Source organism: Plectropomus leopardus, chromosome 9 (assembly GCF_008729295.1).
Source record: "Plectropomus leopardus isolate mb chromosome 9, YSFRI_Pleo_2.0, whole genome shotgun sequence".
Lineage (NCBI taxonomy): Eukaryota > Metazoa > Chordata > Actinopteri > Perciformes > Serranidae > Plectropomus > Plectropomus leopardus.
In genome coordinates this window covers 27,596,156-27,616,904 of record NC_056471.1, presented here as the reverse complement: position 1 = coordinate 27,616,904, position 20,749 = coordinate 27,596,156, and the positions used below count along the sequence as shown (strand labels likewise).

Sequence of the window (20,749 nt, the reverse complement as noted above, 5' to 3'; positions counted from 1 at the left end):
AAGTCTAAGAATGAGGTTAATAGTTGGTAATATGTTCTAAAGGGGAGAATTTTGCAACATATTTTCAAAGTGTTTTATAAAAATCCTGCCCCTGAGCTGGGCTTTCGTAAAACACAATAGATTGTTATTATCATTATTATTATTATTTTATTTTTTTACTGTGCACACAGTCATTTACATAATAGAAATACAGATACAAAAAATAACAACATTCACTCTTTAAAATGCCAGAGTTTGTATTATATCTTAATCAAGAGTATCTTTGTTTATGGATAAATGGAGAATGAATGAAATTGATAATCGCCTGTGTCATGCTTACGTCGCGGGTCCTCGTTTCTGATTGGCCCGGACGTAAACTCCTTTACGGCCGCGCGCCCAGCTCCTCCCTCTCGTGTTCAAGAAACGAACATGGAGACAGCTGGGAAAGTAAGTACTTTCCCACAAATTGCACGATAAACAATTTTAAATGCGCCATCTGCTCATGTGCGTGTCGTGATGGTTAAATTAATTTTACTTGTAGCACATAGAGGCTCGGTTTCCTCTGTTCGCGTGCACATATTCGTGTCCGTTGAATGAAAACGCGAAAACGCCGTTTAGAGGAGAAGAAGTAGCGACGTCTCAGTTCTTGGTGTCAGAAATCAGAATTAACTGATAAAGTTATGAGGTTAAAATGTGTTGAAGGGAAACGTTATTGCAGCAGATAACTACTAAAGGGGTCTGTGGTTTTGCATAAGCCTGCACACAGCTCAGAGGCAAAGTACACTGCAGCTAGCTCCACCTGTCACACACACACACACACACACACACACACGCTGTAAAGCCTCAGTTCATGCTCACAGTTACTCAACTATTTGTTTTGTAAAAAAAAAAAAAAAAGGACTACTTTTCCTTCAGGTCATCAAGTGCAAGGCAGCTGTTGCCTGGGAACCTGGCAAGCCCCTCTCCATTGAGGAGGTGGAGGTCGCTCCACCCAAGGCCCATGAAGTTCGTATCAAGGTAAACCACACCGCTGACATGAATACAGCTGACTCTGTTCCAGCTTTTGTATTATTTCTAGAGACCGGTCTTAGCAGCATGAGAGGCAGGAAAATAACTCCACCCCAGAAGAATCACTAAACTATGACAGATGTGCATGATTTTGAAGATTCATAACTGAGGAATGCCGGATGAGTATAGTCCAGATCTTTTTAAGTGGAGTCATGTGAGGTGCTCATTTAATGAGGTGCATGAGAGGGAGCAAAAGTAAATACTGAGGTCCTGTTAGAAGCAGCAATGAAACTGGACATTAGAATCTAAAACAGTGGAAGCAACAAATGAATACAGTGAAATAAAAACAAAATCTAAGCCTAAGCACAAACAATACAAATAAATGGTATATAAAATAAAAGTATTATTGCACATATCTATAGTCAATGTGTGTGCTTTATATTTCAAACTAATGTTTTTCTTTCAGTAGCTCAAATAATTTTTTGCTGAGCCCTGCTCAGCAGTATATTGTGTAGCTTTGCAGTACTCCTGGCTGCTTCTCCAAATCGAGGGCGAGTGATGTCTCCTAATACATTGACAGTTGCTCAGCACCTCAAACAGCCTCACTTCATAAGATCTGAACTCCCTTTAACTCAGACATTAGATAATGAAGGTAAAGCTAATATCAGGCCTAATGTCTAAAATATTCCACTGCTGCATCGAGCAGCTGTTCTGACACAAACTCTAAACGACACTGTGCCTCTCAGATCTTTGCCACAGGCGTGTGTCACACAGACGCGTACACTCTGAGTGGCAGTGACCCCGAAGGACTTTTCCCTGTCATCTTGGGTCACGAGGGCGCCGGAACGGTTGAGAGCGTTGGTGAGGGTGTCACCAAATTCAAGCCAGGTATGGAGCTGTCAGACAAAATGTTGAAATTTGCTCCACTTGCATGATTTCGAACTATGCACAATTTTTTTTTTTTTTGTTTTTTTACAAAGGTGATACCGTTGTCCCACTGTACGTGCCACAATGTGGTGAATGCAAATTCTGCAAAAACCCCAAGACCAACCTTTGCCAGAAAATTAGGTAAAGCCGACTTCTTTTTGTAACCTTGACTTGGTGGGGACCGTCTATTTTTATCAGTAAAACTGACATTTAAAAAACGTATTTCTTTGTGGCAGAATAGTTGAACTCACAGCCTCAGGTGCACCACCTCAGGGCAACCAAATCAAAGCAGTCATCATTAGTTTGAGCCTCAGTCTGCCCTGCGCTGAAACACAGAGCCGCTGAAATCCTCTCTTCACTGTGCTTCCACTCTGCAGAGTTACCCAGGGCCAGGGTCTGCTCCCTGACAAGACCTCCCGCTTCACTTGCAAGGGAAAGCAAGTGTTTCACTTCATGGGGACCAGCACCTTCTCGGATTACACCGTGGTGGCCGACATCTCTCTGGCCAAGGTGAACGACAAGGCTCCGCTGGATAAAGTGTGCCTTCTTGGATGTGGCATTTCTACTGGATACGGTGCAGCTCTCAACACTGCCAAGGTGGGCGTCACATGCAGCGCTAAAGTGTAATAGTGCCGCCTTACAAGAGAAAGAAGAATTTGTACATTAATTTATTTCTAAAGTGACATAACTGTCGTCACATTTTATTTTCAAGGCTTATTATACAGAACAAGTTTGTTGCCCAAAGGATACAATGAAGAGAGACTCTAAAATGGGTCAGCCTCATTAATTATGCAGATTTAATTTGAAAAGGAATAGTGTCACGAGGTCTGCTTCCATGTTGTTGTCGTCCACAAAATGCTGTTTTCGACATGCTTACCGTTTTTTAAAAAAAAACATTGTTTACTGTCTTAACAGAAAGCATGACATGCAGAGGTATGCTGGGTATTTCAGAGATTTTGTCACCTTGTTTATCCCTAGTACTTGCAAACGTTAAAAATAAAAATTGCAATATGGCGTTATATGAAAGGCCAGAAAATCCAGCTCTGATATTTCTGTAATTAAACGTGAGGAGGCTACATTAGCCAAAATAAAGTTCTGCATACAATCGGTTTGTTTGTATGCAAACTGTTTCAGTAACACTTGAATTCTCACATTGTTATTCCTCCTAATGCACGCTCAGGTCGAGCCCGGGTCCACATGCGCTGTGTTTGGCCTCGGAGCTGTCGGCTTGGCTGTTATTATGGGCTGCAAGGTTGCCGGGGCGACCAGGATCATCGGTGTGGACATCAATGCTGCAAAGTTTGAGAAAGCCAAGGAGTTTGGCGCCACTGAGTTTGTGAACCCCAAGGACCACAGCAGGCCCATCCAGGAGGTCCTGGTGGAGATGACTGACGGCGGTGTGGACTATTCTTTTGAGTGCATCGGAAATGTGCAGATCATGGTGAGACACACCGTACTGTGGAAACAAAAACAAGTTGGACATCATATAGAAATCCCAGTAAGCAGCATATTAAGCATTAGATCAACTGTGTTCATTTGTCATCCAGATTGGTTGGTAGATAAACATAAAGTTCAGTGTACTCAACAGTGCAAGCAGCATATAACACACTTTTCATAAGTTTGCAATTCTTTTAAAAAACACTATTTTCATATTTCAGAGAGCTGCTCTGGAGGCGTGCCATAAAGGATGGGGTGAAAGTGTCATCATCGGCGTAGCCGGAGCTGGACAGGAGATCTCGACCAGACCCTTCCAGCTGGTGACAGGCCGAGTGTGGAGGGGCACAGCCTTTGGAGGTGACTGACTGTGTTAGATAATTACTTACAATCAGTTTAATGTGATCTGGCTGCACATCCAGCTGTCTGTGAGTTCAAAGCCTTTTGCATATTATTTATGGGTAATTAGGATTTTTTCAGGCAAAAGTTGACTCAGGCTTAATTTTAAATTTTGAAAGACCAAAAATGACTAAAGTGTTGATAAATAAATATATAAATGCAAAAATTAATACATAAATAAACAATTATGGAAATGAAAAATAAATGAATAAATAGATACAGGAATCATTAAGATAAATTCTGAAATGAATAAACATATCTCTACATAAATAGAAGATCAAATATGAAACTAAATGTATAAATAAATACGGGAATAAACAAATTAATGTAGAATTAAATGCATGAATCAATAGAAATACAGAAATAAATGAACAGAAGAATAAATGCTGAAATAAATTAATCAATAAATGATCTAAATAATGATATTATTTATTGATAATGATAAGAGATGATAAATGAAACAATGTTTTGAATTTATTTTTTTGTTCTCCTATATTTATTTATTTATGTATTTTTGTATGTTTATGAGTGAGAAAGTCCCTTGTGCATTTTTTCTGAATTTATTTCAGCATATATGTAATATTTAATATATTTAATAATATATTTAAGTATTTTTTTTCCTCCGCAATCCAACGGAGCTAACCTTTTGATAATTCGACTCAAAGATCACTTTTTTTTTTTCTTTTGGTTTTTTTTTTCAATTCAGCATTTAAGCTACAATTGTTAATACTTATTTCAGATATTTATTTTTTCTACCAAACAAAGCTTGAGCAGCCATTTATACATGTTTTTAGTTGGGAAAAAGGTACCTTGCCCGAGGCCTTCTGGTGATACATTAGTTCTATTTCATTAAGTTTTGGTCAAATGAAAATTGCGGTAATAAAAGAGGTTTTGAAATTCACCCCCAGGGTGGAAGAGTGTGGAGAGCGTTCCTAAACTGGTGGAAGACTACATGAATAAGAAGCTGAAGGTGGATGAGTTTGTGACTCACACGCTGCCCTTTGAGAAGATCAACGAGGGATTCGACCTCATGCACGCTGGAAAGAGGTGAGAATATTTCATTTATGCAGTCGGTGCATTGCCACATCTGCTCTAGTTTTCTTAGTTTGTAAAGCCCTTTCACTTTTTTGTTTTCTTTTGTTTTGTTGACTCTTAATTTTTAATTTTTTTCGTTGCAGTATCCGCACAGTGCTGACCTTCTGAAGTGCCTAAAACAAAGACATCCTTCACATCCGGCCTCTCAAACAATCTCCTTCCATAGTTGCAGCACTTAATGTTTTCACTCTGCACTTGTTTGTATGACGTAAGTTTCAGTATTAGAACATCATTTTTTATTAACAGCAGAGCACAGTTCAAACTAGAGTGTCATTAAAACGTTTTGAAAATTAATTTATTCTCTGCTTTTTCTTTTGCTGCTCTTTCACAGAAGTATGTGATGATTTAAAATGTTATCATAAAGGCATTTGGCTGCTGCTCTTGTTAGCTAAACTCTATAAACAGATATCTGCATATGTATTCTGATGATATATTGTTGAGAGACCAGTAGCTGATGGGTTCAGAGACTGATTATTATAATAGTGAGTCTTTTTCAGCCCCATTTAGTCACTCCTATAAGAGTTCATAGCATGAAAACAGCAGTTAATCACAATATTTAACAATTACAATACCACATTCATACAGACACTTCATTGTATATCACAATAAAATGTACACATTTCCATAAAGCAATATTTTTTAAAAAAATCTTGCTAAAATATCTAAAAAAAAACAACCTAAATATGGTTGAAATTGTACTCACACTGACTTTTGGTTAAGGTCATCACATTCTCTGAGAGCATTGCTCTGATAGACTGATAGAATCACAAGTAAAAGATAATATTAATTACACAACACGAAATATCTGCTGTTTGTGTGTTAATCTTGTAATGTTTTATTACCCACAGGAACACAGTTTGCCAGAGCACATTTCCACTAAGCCTGCACAGTGCACAATATATGTATAATATTTATTGTCACAGTATACTAAGCCTGCAACACTGCAACAGGGGTGGTAAACAGACTGAGAACGACCTTGAGTTTACTGCATGTTTTTGCAATATCACCCCAAAGTGCAGTACAGAAATCACCAAGCAAATGTTTGCAAATATTTCTTTACGTTGCCTGCACTTTTAACCCCAGCACATGTATATAACACTGTATGTGTAATCCTAGACAATCAGTTACACAAAATATGAATATATTTTACCCAAATATACTAACACAGGATGTGCTGCATGTGATGGAGTTTTTAATCATTGTCTCACTTTTTTGCCTTTAGGTTTTACCATTTCAAAAAGTGACTTTAGCTGTTTGAGGGGATGTTTCAAGTCTACTAAGATGACCTCAGACTAATTTTAATCAGTTTGTTTTTATTTCATGTTTACTCAATGGTGGTAAATAAAAGATGATAAATAAACCTGATCTCAGGAATCAAAAGGAATTATAAGAAATATAGAAATGTGATGTTTGCAAGACAAAAAATGTGCATTGTGCCTCAAGATATCGCACAATATATACATATAAATAAAATAAATAAGATATGTTGTTAAAAAAAGATGTGTACAAATACGTGCATTGTACTGCAATTTCCTGACATCACTGGCCACCCAGACAGCATGCAACACACTGAAATTTGTGTTGACAGTAACACACTGACAATAAGCCATCAGCAATACTGCTAAAAGACTGAAATTATTCAGTTTCACAAGTGGTTCCCAACTGGTGGGTTGCGGTCCAATAGTGGGTCACAGATCCATTCTGAATGGACCCTAAGTGACCAGAAAACTAAAAACACTAAATTAGACCCATACCTCTATCGTCAAACTGGTTTAGGAAACTCCTGCCTGACCACATCATACTGAAAATACTGTAGATGTGTTAATTCAGTGGGACATATGTACGTGTGTTTATATGGATGTGTGTGTGTGTGTGTGTGTGTGTGTGTGTGTGTATGTCTAAGTCTATGTGTGTAAATATGCAAGTGTATGTATATACGTTTGAAATAAAGTTCACAAGTTAATTAACAGATTAGCCAAGAAGGGGTAGGAAATAATGTTAATACATCCTCCTACTCCTACACATAAGATTTAATTTCTTGATATCATCCTTTTTTGTTATTGCCATTTTGTTTATTCTTTTTTTAAAAAAAAATCATTTTCTGCTTGTTCGTTTTACATGTTCAAAATAAATATGTATCTAAATGTAAATCTAAAAAATGCCCTGTTTTATTGCTCTGTATGCCACACTTGAAAATCTGGGAAGGTAGCCTCAAATGTGCTATACTATTACTTAAGTGCAATTATATTTACATTTTTGTTCAGTTTTTCCACTAGAATAATTTCACTAATCTTTTATTATTACTTCAATGACATCTGTTTACTGCTAATTTGGATACAGCTAGTAGTGTTTATTATCTACCCTTGATGAATTTGATCAATAATCAATAACAGGAGGATGATAACGTGTGTGATCCCACAGACTGGAATCTAGAACAACCTGTACTTTTGTCCAGCCTTGTGCGCATGCGCGAGTAGGAGTACCAGATGGCCCAATCAGCTATTTTACCAGACGCCCAAAAACCTGAGTGTGATTTCCAGAAGATGGCGACCGCGCTGGTGGTGAGTGCAGTGTTTTAACTCTACAAACTGTGCTTTAATTCACTGTTCAAACATCATTTATGAAAGAAAGCAGCTGCTCAGAGACAGACAGCCTCTGTCAGCCTTTAAACTTCCTGTTGTTACCTTTGACAGGTGACACAACTCGCGAGCCAAACTCCATTGAATTAGCAGCACTCTGGGTTCAAATGTACGTTTGTCGCAGTTTATTTAAGATTATTTCTGACACTAGCGTTTGTATAAACTGCTGCTGATGTGTCGTTAACGTGAATTCCGGTTAAATCCCGGTGTTGATAACTCGGTCGGTTCCCTCAGATGAACTCTGTTTGTATGAATGGGAGCACGCACGCGCTGCTCACGTTAACGTAACCCAGTCAACCGTCTGAAAAACGTTTGTCACGAGCGCAAAAAAACCCCAAAATAATATGAGGCTGCGGGTTATTTTTATTTTTCAGGGTTCCCGTTGATCCTTGAAAAGTCTTTCAAAAGTCATTTAAAATGGTGTTGCATTTTTAACTTATTATCTTTGCATTTTATATGTGACTGTTTTATGCACTTCCATATATTTTGCACTTAACTGTTTTAATTTCAAGAGTTAGTTCTTTTATTGGCATTCAGCCTGTTTTATACGACATCATTTCTTTTATTACGATCGTATCTGCTCATACAAATTGTTATTTCTTTTAATATGAATCTTTATCTTATCAAATTAGCTTAATTATCTTCTCATTTACTTACTTACATATGGAATTATATCTTTGAACTTGCACCTTCGCACCTATTTGTATGCAGTGTTATTTTATTATTTTTGCTTTTATGTTCATAATTTTGGTTGTTGTTGTTATAAAGGCAAGGGAGGGGCTACATGGCTTTCTGACATCTCTTTATTCTGGTAACCTTTTTATTTGGGAAGCACTTTGTGCCAAAGCATGAGGTGTGCTATATAAATATCATTATTATTATTATTATCATTATCATTATTATTATTATCATCATTATCATTATTATTATTAGCAATGAGTTAATTAATCTAAAAATTCGGCCTTGGTTGGTATCAAATGTCTTAAATTAATTTTTTTCCTTAAAAATGCTTTTTGGAAGGAGGATGTTATGGATAGCCCTTTTGTCTGACATTTCATTGGAAAATCTCAAAATAATTGTTAACATCTATTTTTTAATTTATTCTCTGATGTATTTTTAATGCATCTCTTTGTGTTTTTATATTTTTGTCTGCTAGGTGTCAACTTCAGTCCCTGCTAATCCTGAAAAGGAAAAATGTGAAACAACCACTCCAAAAGTTATGAGTCCCGAATCATACATCAAGCATCCTTTACAAAACAAGTGAGACCACAGCTCTATTTCCTGCTTTTCCTTTTTTTTAAAGCAGGTATATATCTCATCTCAATATCAGGTGCAGGAGTTTAATAGGAAATCTGTGCATCTGGTCCAGTAAAGCAAGTTTTTAATGAGGAAAAACATGAAGTTTGTCTGTACTAACTCCTCTTTGTTTTGCAGGTGGGCTCTTTGGTTTTTCAAAAACGACAAAAGCAAAACATGGCAAGCCAACCTTCGTCTCATCTCAAAATTTGACACCGTGGAAGACTTCTGGGCGTAAGTAGTTTATTGCACCTGGATATACATGACTCTACTACATGCTGTTAAATTACACAACATCAGACACATTCATAATACAATTTGGTGCACCATTATGGAGGGGAAATTAATTTTGTATGTTAGGACATTACATTCTGGATTTGCTGAGATTGGAGAAAATGTTAATCATCTGTTCCTCCACCTAAAAGCAATGCAACATTTTTTTCAAAATGGCTCTTAATTTTTTTTTGCTCCTGCTGTACTCTTAATATCCGTGTCAGTCTATATACTTTCATACTGTGAAACATTTCATCAATGATTGATTGTCAGTTTTTGGTAATGCGTGAAGTTGTAGTTCATATTCCACCACGTTTTAAGCCAAAAGGGTTTTTTTTTCATTATACTTTTAAACAAAAAAATATACTCCTTCCTTCCCAGATTATACAATCACATTCAGCTGTCAAGTAACTTGATGTCTGGCTGTGACTACTCGCTGTTTAAGGTAAGCATGCTTTTATCCTTTTATCGCCCTCTTTCAACATTGAATGACGTATCCATTGAAAGCGCGGGTCCATCAGTGCTCTATTTTTGAGTTTTCAAATGGAAACTCCCACTCACCTGTTGTCAAAAGTCTATGACATAGGGTACAGCATTAGTTGCATGTGGATTTATATGTAGCAATGACGTTGTAAAAGAAACCTGTTAAATGTCACCTGGGAAAAAGAAAAAAACATTTTTAGGCGAAACCAAACATACTCGGATCAAAATTTTCGGATTCAAATAGATAGATGCAGCGTGACATAAATAAAATTAAAAATGCATGCATGAAGTCAGATGGCCTGATGGGTAAATAATTTATTTGAGTTTTTGCTGATTTGTGAGGCTTTGTCACCAGCGATTCATGAACCCATGTAGTAAGGAGAATCGAAACTGTTTATTCCAGTTAGCAGCGGCTAAACTTAACTTCATCTCATGAAGAAAGAGTTGCTCAAAACTAAGAATGTGTTTAAGTCCGGCACACTGACAAAAACCCAGAATTGTTAACTAACTTAAATCGGTAATACATACATGAATTAAGTTTTTTCAAATTGAATAATCAAGTTTGATTAACACACCTGCTGTTAAGTTGAGTTGAGAAAACTTAAATCATTTATGTAATACCTGTTGAAATAATTATTTTAAGTTGGTTAACAATCCTTTTTTCAGTGGAGAACTGCATATCAAGATGTCAAAGCTGACCACAAGTCTACACAAAACAAGTCCAGAGCTCATTTCTTATTTTTGTTTTGTAATTTGTGCTTTTGGATGAACAACAGTGAAAGTTAACCACCTCTGTACTGTTTATGAGTGATGATGGGATGTGTTTGTTATGGATATGTTGGGATATTTGCATTGTTGTGAGCTTTGACCTCCATGTGGATGCAGGATGGGATTGAGCCGATGTGGGAGGATGCACGGAATCGACGAGGTGGCCGCTGGCTGATAACTCTGTCCAAGCAGCAGCGTAGAGCAGACCTGGATCGGTTCTGGTTGGAGACGGTATGTTCAGTCCTGCTGAGTGCTGGTAATTACAACTGTCCCATTATTAAAGGCCTTTTTCAAGGAAGTTTTGTCACCTCACGGTTGGAAAAGCACTGGTGTAAACAACAGAATAAATCGATGACTGGATTCTGTTTCGCTCTTCTTGTGTCAGGTTGGTATATAATTGAGACCCTGTTAAAGTTATTTATAACACCTGCACATTACTACGATCCTACGATGACAAATCAAAATATCTGCTCCCCAGTGACAATGAATTTGCAGATAATGTCGGTTTCTCCTGCAGCTTTTGTGTCTTGTGGGTGAAGCTTTTGGCGACCACAGTGACGACGTGTGCGGATCCGTCATCAACGTCCGAGCCAAAGGAGACAAAATAGCAATCTGGACCACAGACTATGAAAACAAAGATGCCATCACACACATAGGGTAACCTGTCGATGCCACAATTACTGCTGCAGATCTTAAGATGTTAAATAGATGAAGTCATTGTAAAGGGAATGATATTTTACTGAATTTATAAAGTCTGTAAAATAATTGGTTAAATATACATCCCTTTCAAGAATGTAAAAAAGTTGTGTGAGATTGTTTGTTTGGGGTTTTTTTAAAACTTTGTAATCAATTAATTCTCAAAAGTTTGAATTAGCTACTTACATGTAGTCAATGGTGCAGTGATAGATTATCCATTTAACCTAACAGCTAGACAGAAATGTTTAGTATCATGTTTCAGCTTTTTAAAAAAATCCCTGTTGCAAAATATGTTGAAGATAGAGCATCACAGGACATCCTCAGCAATGCAGTCGTAAAGACAAACGATGAGGATTATGAGTGTTTTATGCCAGTGTCTGCATGTCTTAAAATGTAGTTTATTGCCATGTGATGGTTAAATGTTTTTCTGTGTTCGCTAATATGCAATATGTTTTTGTCTTCTTTTAGGCGCGTGTACAAAGAAAGATTAGGCGTTCCACCTAAAGTGATCATCGGATACCAGTCACACGCAGACACGGCCACAAAAAGCGGCTCCACGACCAAGAACAAGTTTGTTGCCTGAGTAACCAGAATCACGCCTTTTTTTCTGTTCCTTAATGGTTCTATGAATGTAACTGACATGTTTACCCACTAACAAACATTTAAAGTGGAGATAAAGATGTTTCCTCTCCGTTTGCCTATTTGTTGCCACTTGACCAAAGTTTTGTTTACGGTGAGAGGATGTGAAGTTAAAATGTAGCACTGTTGTCTGTTGATATTTTTGTGGTGGTGTGGGCTGAAGATGAGCAAAAGATGTTTTGATGCCCAGATTTTGTTTTCACACGCAGCTGCATATTTGTGAAGAATTTATTTTATTTATACTCCCTTTAGTGTATGCCTATTATTTTCTTAAAGTACTTCACATTAAAGGCAAAAAATGAAGTAAAACAATTTCTACTTTGATATAAACTGTAGCTCTTTATTAGTACTGTCTATTTACAATTTAAATGTATGGATTTGTTTTACAATTAGTTGCACAATGATATTTTTTAAACCATACATAACCTATCTTCTAAAAGAGAACAGAACAAATTGATTAAAAAAAACAAACTTTAATTAATCAGTCAGAAGTTTGATCGTCAATGTGCAGTTTTTCAGTTTGACACGTTATTTAAAAGTCACCGTTTCCATCGTTGCTAATCGGTCTTTGTTCAAACTGATTAGTTTCTTCTGAAGCAGCTTGTCCACATGTAAAGACGTGAATTTGAAATATTCACGATTTTGAAGAGAAGGAAACATATTTAAAGACACTTTAACTACGTTAAACGTTAACAACAAATTTCTTGCAAAAATTGGACCAGGACAAATAGTAACTTTGTGCCTCAGATTTATCACTTGAGCTAATGTGAGCCGCCCATACCTGAGCTCCTGATACACTTTTACCTCTTATGAATCTTTAGAGTTTTGAGTTTCAGAGCACAGAAAGATGTCAGTGATAAAAACAGCATTTTGTATCACAGTGTGTCTTAATAATGACAATATTGTTTTTCATGTCTACTTTTTTTACTTATTAGTGCACAAGCCATATTACAGCGTGCAATGTTCAGTCAAGAAGTTTACTTGTGAGTTCAGTGTGAGTTTTTGTGATCTACTGGTTTACGTAATTATTTCCACTACAGATTTTGTTTTGTTTGTGGCAAAAAATGTAGTACTTTGGAGGGATTGAACCGTGCCTTGAATGCAACACCCTGCCCTATATTTCTGAGCAGTAAATGTACAGAGACGGAAAATAAATAAAACATGGACAGTGAAGCGAGTTCTCTTAAAGTGTTTTCATTAAGAACAGATTATTTTGATCTTTAAATCTTAAAGACATGCATTATATTTCATTATCTTAGCAATGGTTTAGTGGCAGAAAAGTCCCATAATACAATTTGAAAACTTTGTTAAAAGTATTTTAAATTTGTGTCAAAGTGACAAATGGGACAACATTTTTTAAAATAGTTCAGTATGGAGTGAGACCAAAAGGAAAATGAGCCCTGTTGTCAATTTGCATCCTCTAAACTGGCAGGCTCAGATTGTCATTATAAATGTCTGACAACAATATGGAAAGGATTCGTACAGAAATAGACCTTTTTGTGAAAGACTAAACTACTTTTTGTTTATCCAAAATCAGCCCCAAAATTGCTATCACCAAACCCACCAGACTCTATTTAAAAAAAACAGTAATTTTAGAGTCGACAGAGGCAAAATAAAACTCACAAAAGTTATATTGGTTTGTCTTTTCATTGTTCCAAAAATCAGGAAATCTGGTTTGGTTGAAATAAACCCTTAATTCCCCCAGTTAGATGTGAAAATGGGCTGGCTCTATACACGCTAAAATTACTGTTAATTTAAATGGAGTCTGGTGTGTTTGGCAATGGCAATGGTGGGGCTGTTTCTGGTTAAAAAGGATGTTACTTTGTGACAAAAAAAAGTTTATCTCTGTAAGAACTTTCCCATAAGTTGTCAGACACTTAGAATAACAATCTGAGCCTGTTTGAGGCAAAAACAGGCACTTTTAGTGAATGTAAATTGACGGTGCGATATAGCCTGCATGGATGTCATTGCAGCTAGGTCAGCCGTCTCGCCCAATAGGCTATTGGCTATTGCACCAATTTCAAAAACTGTTGCTCCCAGTAGTCATTTTAGATACAAAAACATATTAAAAAGGGGTCCTGGTTGAGATATACCCTTTAAGTTACTCTTAAAATAATTAATTTATAACCCTACCTTTACCGTAACATCATAGATTAACAGTAAAATGCATATTTATGGAACAAAAAAAGCTTCAGGATATTTCAGTCGTTGGCATGGCATTTGAAAACAGAAAATAATTACCCTTAAAGCTAAAAAACATGTGACAGGCCTGTTAATATACCATTAAACCTTACAGTGCAGCTTTATGAAAGCTCCATATGTATGCTAATCACATGCTGCTCAGCAATTTATAATATCTCACAGCATCTGTAAGTAGCTCTCCATCACTCTTTCAATACTCTTAACTCAGGCTGATTAATGCACAGCTGGCATCATGTTCTGCATAATCACGTTTTCTTGAGGCTGTTTGAAACTGTGATCATCATAAATTCACCCCAACACTGCCTACTGAATCTTTCACCCTTGTTACACTGACATTGTGTGTTAGGCATGTAATCAGATTTTTTTGTTTGCTTCCCAACAATTTAAGGCAGATAAAGGGATTTCAGCAGTAGCTCCAGTAATTTATGTCTCAGTCGGTCTCCACCTTTATTAGGCCAGACAAATTGCAGTCAGACTTAAAGGGGCTTAAAGTAATCTATGACTTTCATTGACTGCTTACTTGAGAGCAATAGCCACGCGGCCCCTCCTGTTCCTTTGAAATAAGCCTCGCTGTAATTGACACGATCAATCAAGGCACATTTTCACACCAGAGACAACTAAGAGGAAATTAGAAGAGAGACAGAGAAATGTCTCGAGAGGTTGTAAGGTTAAGGGTTTACTTCATGATGCAAAACCACAATAAGGGGCCTTTGTTGAAAGCCTTTTTAGTAGAGTAGCTGTTGGTAATTCGCACTTTGTAATTTCACGCTGGTGAAGATTTAGTCGGACTCTGCTGACCTTTATTGTAGATGGAAACTGTAGATGCTTTTCTGGTCAGCCAGCGAAAACAAAAGAGATGATGAAAGGATTCTTAATCACGACACAAGCTCAAACTGTTAAAGGATACTGCTGATTTTTTGAAGTGGAGTTTTTATGAGATACTCATCCAAAGTTAGAGTTTTATCTATAGTAGATTTGTTAGCATGCCCCAAGTTTGGAGAAGTGGCAGGAACATGGAAGCTGAGGAATCTACTGTTGTAGTCAGGGGCTGCAGCAAAATATATTTTAGCCACCTTAAATGATTATAAATGTGTAAGCGTGTGCTGTATGTTTGAGTACTTTTACCACTCTACTTTTCCATCAGAAAGTCAGAAGGGGAAGCCATTAGCAGCTTCAGATCCCCATCTTATGCTCCTGTCAAAGCCACCAGACTCCATTGACAAAAATGGTCATTTTAGTTTGCTTAACGTTAGTCCTGCGGGTCTACATCTGCCTCAGTCAGTTAATTTGTTTGTTTTAAAGTGTGACTTTGATGAATCCAGACTAATACACCAAGTCACACTTTCACACAGATTTTTTTGAAGTTGGGTTGTATGAGGTACTGAAACACATCCACAGGCGTTATATTAGGTATAGTAGATGTCAGTCTGCACGCCTCAGGTTCAGAGAAGCAGGCCTGAGTCTGACATGGAAGCTAAGATCGTTCTGCAGTGTTGGGGTCAGCAACAAAATGAAAAAAAGTCCCACATAATAAAATAATCAATGTCAGTTTAAGTGTACACTTCACTGCTTTACTTTGGTGTTAGACAGTGATTTGCAACTGTAAAATGAAGCCATTACAGCGCTTATCCAGACTCCCTTGAGAAAAACAGTAACTTAACATCACTGAACACAGGGGACGCTGATCTACTGCTGCCTCGAACAGTTACTTTGTTTGTGTTATTGTGTGACTTTGGCATTTAAAGTGATTAATGTGGATTCACCAAAGTCACACAATAATAAAAACTAACTGATCTAAGCTGAGCAGGAGCCCCCCTGTTCAGTGAGCTAAAATTACTGTTTTTCTCAATAGAGTCTGGTGGATTTGACAAAAGCATAAATGGGGAACAGCTTATCCATGGTAACAGGCTGACTGACAGCAAGGTAAAGCAGTGAAAATACTCCCAATGTAGTACACTTACATTGATTCTTTTAGGTTGGACTTTTTTTGGTGGCTAAACTACATTTTGTCGCTGACCCCCATTGACGGCAATACATTACTCAGCTTCCATGGTGGTGCTCCAGCCTGCTGCTACCCCCGTCCACAGCACCAACTATAGATAAGCAGGCTACCTCATACAACCCCACTTTATTTCTTTTGATTTATCTGACATTTTTTAGCAACAAACTTTATATAAATACATTTTTTATTGATGCACACAGACCCTGTTTTCTTAATGTCAGTAACATCCTGCTCCTTAATTGTGTTCTTGTACTGATCATTAGCTTTGTATGTACAAAGATTAATTGGTAGTGAGTATCTCATTAACAAATGACCAACCGGAAAAACAGTCTAACATAGTGGGGGTAACCTTGCCTTGTGGATTAATTTTTTTCTGCAATTTTTATTCTCCGCTGTTTAGTTGTAACACGTTGCTCAAGTTAATTAACTTACTGCAGGTACAGTAAATCCTTCAGGCCTCAGATGTTTTCAGATGCCCTCTTGATACAGGTCAGTGAGATGATTTGTCCATTTATTGCATGGAGGTGTGTGTGTGTGTGTGTGTGCGTGTGTGTGTGTGTGTTACAAAAAGCAATTATGCTTCAGATTTATATGTCCCTCTAGATGAGTACAAAATGTGATAAAATATGTTAATGTAATTAACTGTCTGATAATGTAATAACATCTTCTGGTGGATAATTTAATTATTTGCCTCCATAGTACAAGCATATATTACGGTTGTGGCATTAAGGAGATGTAAAGACAGATGCAAATTGTAATACAGTCTGACTAATTACAACATAATCTTGTAGTTTCACCCTACTTCTGCCATTTTAAAGCCTTAAATAAGACGATGATGCAGACTGATGACAATCCTCTACTGGCAGCGCCGTAATGTATTGATTTATGCAAAAACCTTCCTTTCCTTTCTTGGCTCTTTCCCGCTGATTAACACCTTTTCAGTGTAAACAGCTGACATCTGAGGTGTGTGGGTTTGATGACCCTGATGTCCTGACAGATGGAGGCACTAACTAGACCTGACACCTGTAATTGACAGGCAACATGGACGTGCCACTTCTCTTTAGGTTGCAAAAGATAAGCAGAAAAACATTTCGTTCCTGTGCTGCTGCTTTAAGGCGCCTGTACTCTTCAGTGTATCTGGGCTTTTAGCCAGAGCTCGAAGTATTATTCAGATACTTTATTCATCAAGGAGCATGTCAGTCTCCATTGAAATTCTACTAATAGATATTATGTGTATTTAGACTAAAAAGTCCCACTTAGATTGTTAAATTATGAATTCATTAATATGTAAGCAGTGTGTTAATGTTGCAGCAGGCCCAGGTGACTATAAGTGGAGCAGAAAGTCTCACAGAAATGTAATAATCAGGTCCCAGTATCTCAGAATTGGGTTTAAGAAGAGGACTGGGTAAATGAATTTGTCACTTTCCATTTAGTTTTTAGCTAATACTGCTATTAAGTGGCACTATGTAGTCACAGTTAATGCTGCTGTTAAGTGTGTCTTACAGTGACGGGTTTGGGTTCACTGTCCATCTTATCAAAGAATACTTTGATGTCTGTTTACGCTGGATGTTGCACGGATCAAAAGACCATGCTCACAAGCAATTTTACTGTGTAAGATTTCCTCCCTACATGTGCATACCAACTGAATTAATGGAATTATATCATGCATACAGTGTCTTACATAAGCTTGAATGCTGCATTATTGCAAGTATCTTCATTGACCTTGGAGAAAGGGGAAATCAGCATCTCCAAATCATGCTGTTGCAGTCCTATTTGGTAGCAGGATCAACCTATAATGGACATGTTTGATCACATATGATCAGTTTTAATACTGCAAGGAGGAATTATACAAGGCCACATACAACAAAACATAACAATGCAGTTTGACAATTACATAATTTTGGATTAAGGTTAGCATTGCTGTAATTTAATTTGGCTAAGGGATTAAAAATTCTACCTTGATTAATAATTGTTGTGTGTGGGATTTAGTGGCATCTAGTGGTAAGGGCATGGATGTACAACGAGCACTGGATACAGTGTTTGTGGTGGCCCTGTTTAAGTTGCTCACTGCCCTATGAAGCTGAAAAAAATCTTTATGTGCCAAGAAATGACGGGAGGGAAAGCAACAGACTAACACTGGCTGATTTGACTATCTTAGTTTAGTGCGCCGTTAATTGTAACTGGGATAAATATTATTCAGTTGTGCGGCTCTTCTAGAATTTTGAAATACTATCAAACCAAATAGACTAAATCATAGTGATACAAGTCATTTTGAGGGTTTTGATGCTCAAAAAGAGCAAAAATAAAAGAAAAAAACAACAAAATAATAAATGATAAAACTATCTATCTATCTATCTATCTATCTATCTATCTATCTATCTATCTATCTGTCTATCTATCTATCCATCCATTGCAAAAACCTTAATGCCCATCTAAAGTCAGTGTGTCATTTGTCCACTCTGGGCTACTGTAGAATCAACGTTGCTGACATTGAGAGGACCTGCTCGGCATTTCGATGGAAACTGCTCATTTAAAGGTAATAAAAAAACAACACTTCTTATTTTCAGGTGAATATTCACTAAAGAATTTCCCATTTCTGCCAATATATCCCCCTAATTTCTACTCACTGGACCTTAAATGCTCCACCCGGCTCGCCCAGTGACCCAAATCAAACACACCCATGATGGACCAACAGGTGCGTCACGGGTGTGGCTAACATGCTAATTGCTAAGAAAGCACACGGAGATTTTTCCCGATAATTTCTGTGCTCATCGAGGAACTTTCTAACTTCAGTGAGGTGTTTTAGACCTTGGTAGTTTTTTGACAGTTAATATTTGTCACATCGTGTCTTCAGAACCTCATTCAGCTGAAAATATTTGGGAGCTTTTGAGGGGCGCTTGCGACGGAGAGGCTAAGTGGAGCGGCTGTTGGCTTGTGGACTGAAAATGGACGAGCAAAGCTGAATATGGAGCAAAGTAACAGAGAGCCCTTCAGACCGGTGAGTACAGTAACACACTAATTGTGATGGTTGTGGCTCTAAAGCTGCATCGTGTGCTTGTGTCAGTGCTCCATATATTGTGCAAAAACGGCTCTCTTTCTTCTTCCGCTTAGCTAAAACTGTCTGAGCTGACCACTATGGGGGGATTTAAGTCACTTTTAAAAAGGTCGCGAAAATAGCATCCCCATTACAATGAAAACTGAAATATGATGATTGCACTTTTCGCATTTTAACTGGAGATTGTGCTCGCTTTTTGTATTGTGTGATAGTTGTGTTTGCTTGTATTTATTGTTGTAACCTTGTTTTAAACTGCCCTCTTGGCCAGGTCACTCTTGGACAAGAGATTTTAAATCTCAGTGAGTATTTAACTTATATATATATATATATATATATATATATATATAGATATAGTTTTATGCTGTGTTCATGTGATGTCAGACAGTCGAAGTTTTTGAGTTGAAAAGTTGTTCTTCCGTCTTTGTTGTGTTCATGTGTTTTGAGGTTGTTCAGTGGGAACAACAGGGAGGCTTCAAAGAAGATGGGTTGCATTGTATTACTAGAGACATTTAAACAAGAGGTTGATAGCTGTTTTAGTAGGGGAATTAATAAAAAAGTTTCTTACCATTGACCAAACATTGACTTTTCCCCGCTATGTTTATGCATTTTTGATGTCAAGTTGGCAACTCATGTTATAAAATTATCTCCTAATGAGTCCTAAAAACCCATAGAGTTGTTTGCATTTGCCAAGTCAATTGTTTTTAATGTTTTTTTATGTGCTATAAAGTACATCAAGAAAGAATTTTGACAGTTAATATTTTTCCAATATTGGTCCATTTTAGCCTGTGGACTGAAAATGGACAAGCAAAGCTGAACGTGGAGCAAACTAAGGAGGACTTTATGGTGCAGGAGACTAACAGAAAGCCCTTCAGACCGGTGAGTACAATAACACACTAATTGTGATGGTTGTAGCTCTAAAGCATTGTGTGTTTTTGTGTGTGCTCTATATAATGTGCAAAAATGGCTCTTTCTGACATTATATGTGTGTTTGTGGCTGCAGCTGCGATGGAGTTTTAATTGTTTGTTTTTGCTGATGTTTTTCTCTGCTGCTAATTCCATAAGAAGTATGTGGATTAATATTGCACCCGCCGCAGTGTCCTTTTTTATTTGTTGTTTTCATGTTTATGTAATAGAGTGTTGTCCGCTTTTCTATCTGTAACTGATAATTAGCTGTCTGCACAGGCTGCAAAGTGTTGTCTGCAGAAATGCAGTTGTTGGTTTGGACATGAGGACTTGTTGCTAAGATGTGTAACCTACACGATGACGTGATAATGCACTTTATTTGCCTGAATATGTTTAAAAAAGATCATCATATGAACTACTTTTCTCTTCTATCTACATACATTTTTTGCACAAGTAGTACTTACATGTTACTTGTAGGTACTTAAGTAAAATATTCTCGTGGTCTAAACATACAAGTACACTAGTATCGATGGGCGCTGATGTTGGTGGATCATAGTGGGAAGAAAAATGTGACTGGAACCCCAGGAACAGATGTGTTTCCATTGGGGTAAAATCGAGAAGGGGGAAACATTTACAGGAACGGCCCTGTTCTCGGTCCTCTCAGTGTCTGTGTCTACATTGAAGTGTGGATCCCTGGTGGGACTCATTGGACTCCAGATTTGACATTATCCTTCTTCTTCTTTTTAGTTTTATGCTGTAGTCATGTAATGTCAGACAGTCGTAGTTTTCCAGTTGGGAAGTTGTTCTTCCGACTTTGTTGTGTTCATGTGTTTTGAGGATGTAAAGTGGGAACAACAGGGAAGCTACAAAGAAGATTGGTTGCATTTTTATTGCTAAGAACATTTAAACAAGAGGTTGATAGCTGTTTCCATAGGTGAATTCATCAAAAAG

General features: G+C 37.3%; 2 protein-coding genes across 2 annotated transcripts; both read left to right on the top strand.

Moving 5' to 3' along the window:
* The first annotated feature begins 372 nt into the window (after positions 1-372).
* On the top strand, positions 373-5,136 carry LOC121948215 (alcohol dehydrogenase class-3). Its single transcript, XM_042493549.1, has 9 exons — positions 373-426; positions 895-996; positions 1,734-1,875; positions 1,968-2,055; positions 2,292-2,511; positions 3,095-3,355; positions 3,573-3,708; positions 4,656-4,794; positions 4,926-5,136. The coding sequence occupies exons 1-9, from the start codon at positions 409-411 to the stop codon at positions 4,948-4,950; spliced, it is 1,131 nt and encodes a 376-aa protein (XP_042349483.1). The 5' UTR covers positions 373-408; the 3' UTR covers positions 4,951-5,136.
* Positions 5,137-7,307: 2,171 nt separating this feature from the next.
* Positions 7,308-12,809, top strand: LOC121947893 (eukaryotic translation initiation factor 4E-1A-like). Its single transcript, XM_042493077.1, is given in 7 exon segments — positions 7,308-7,403; positions 8,638-8,741; positions 8,916-9,011; positions 9,432-9,495; positions 10,419-10,532; positions 10,819-10,958; positions 11,466-12,809. Coding segments are annotated over 7 exon segments (729 nt in total). The 3' UTR covers positions 11,581-12,809.
* The last annotated feature ends 7,940 nt before the right edge of the window (positions 12,810-20,749 follow it).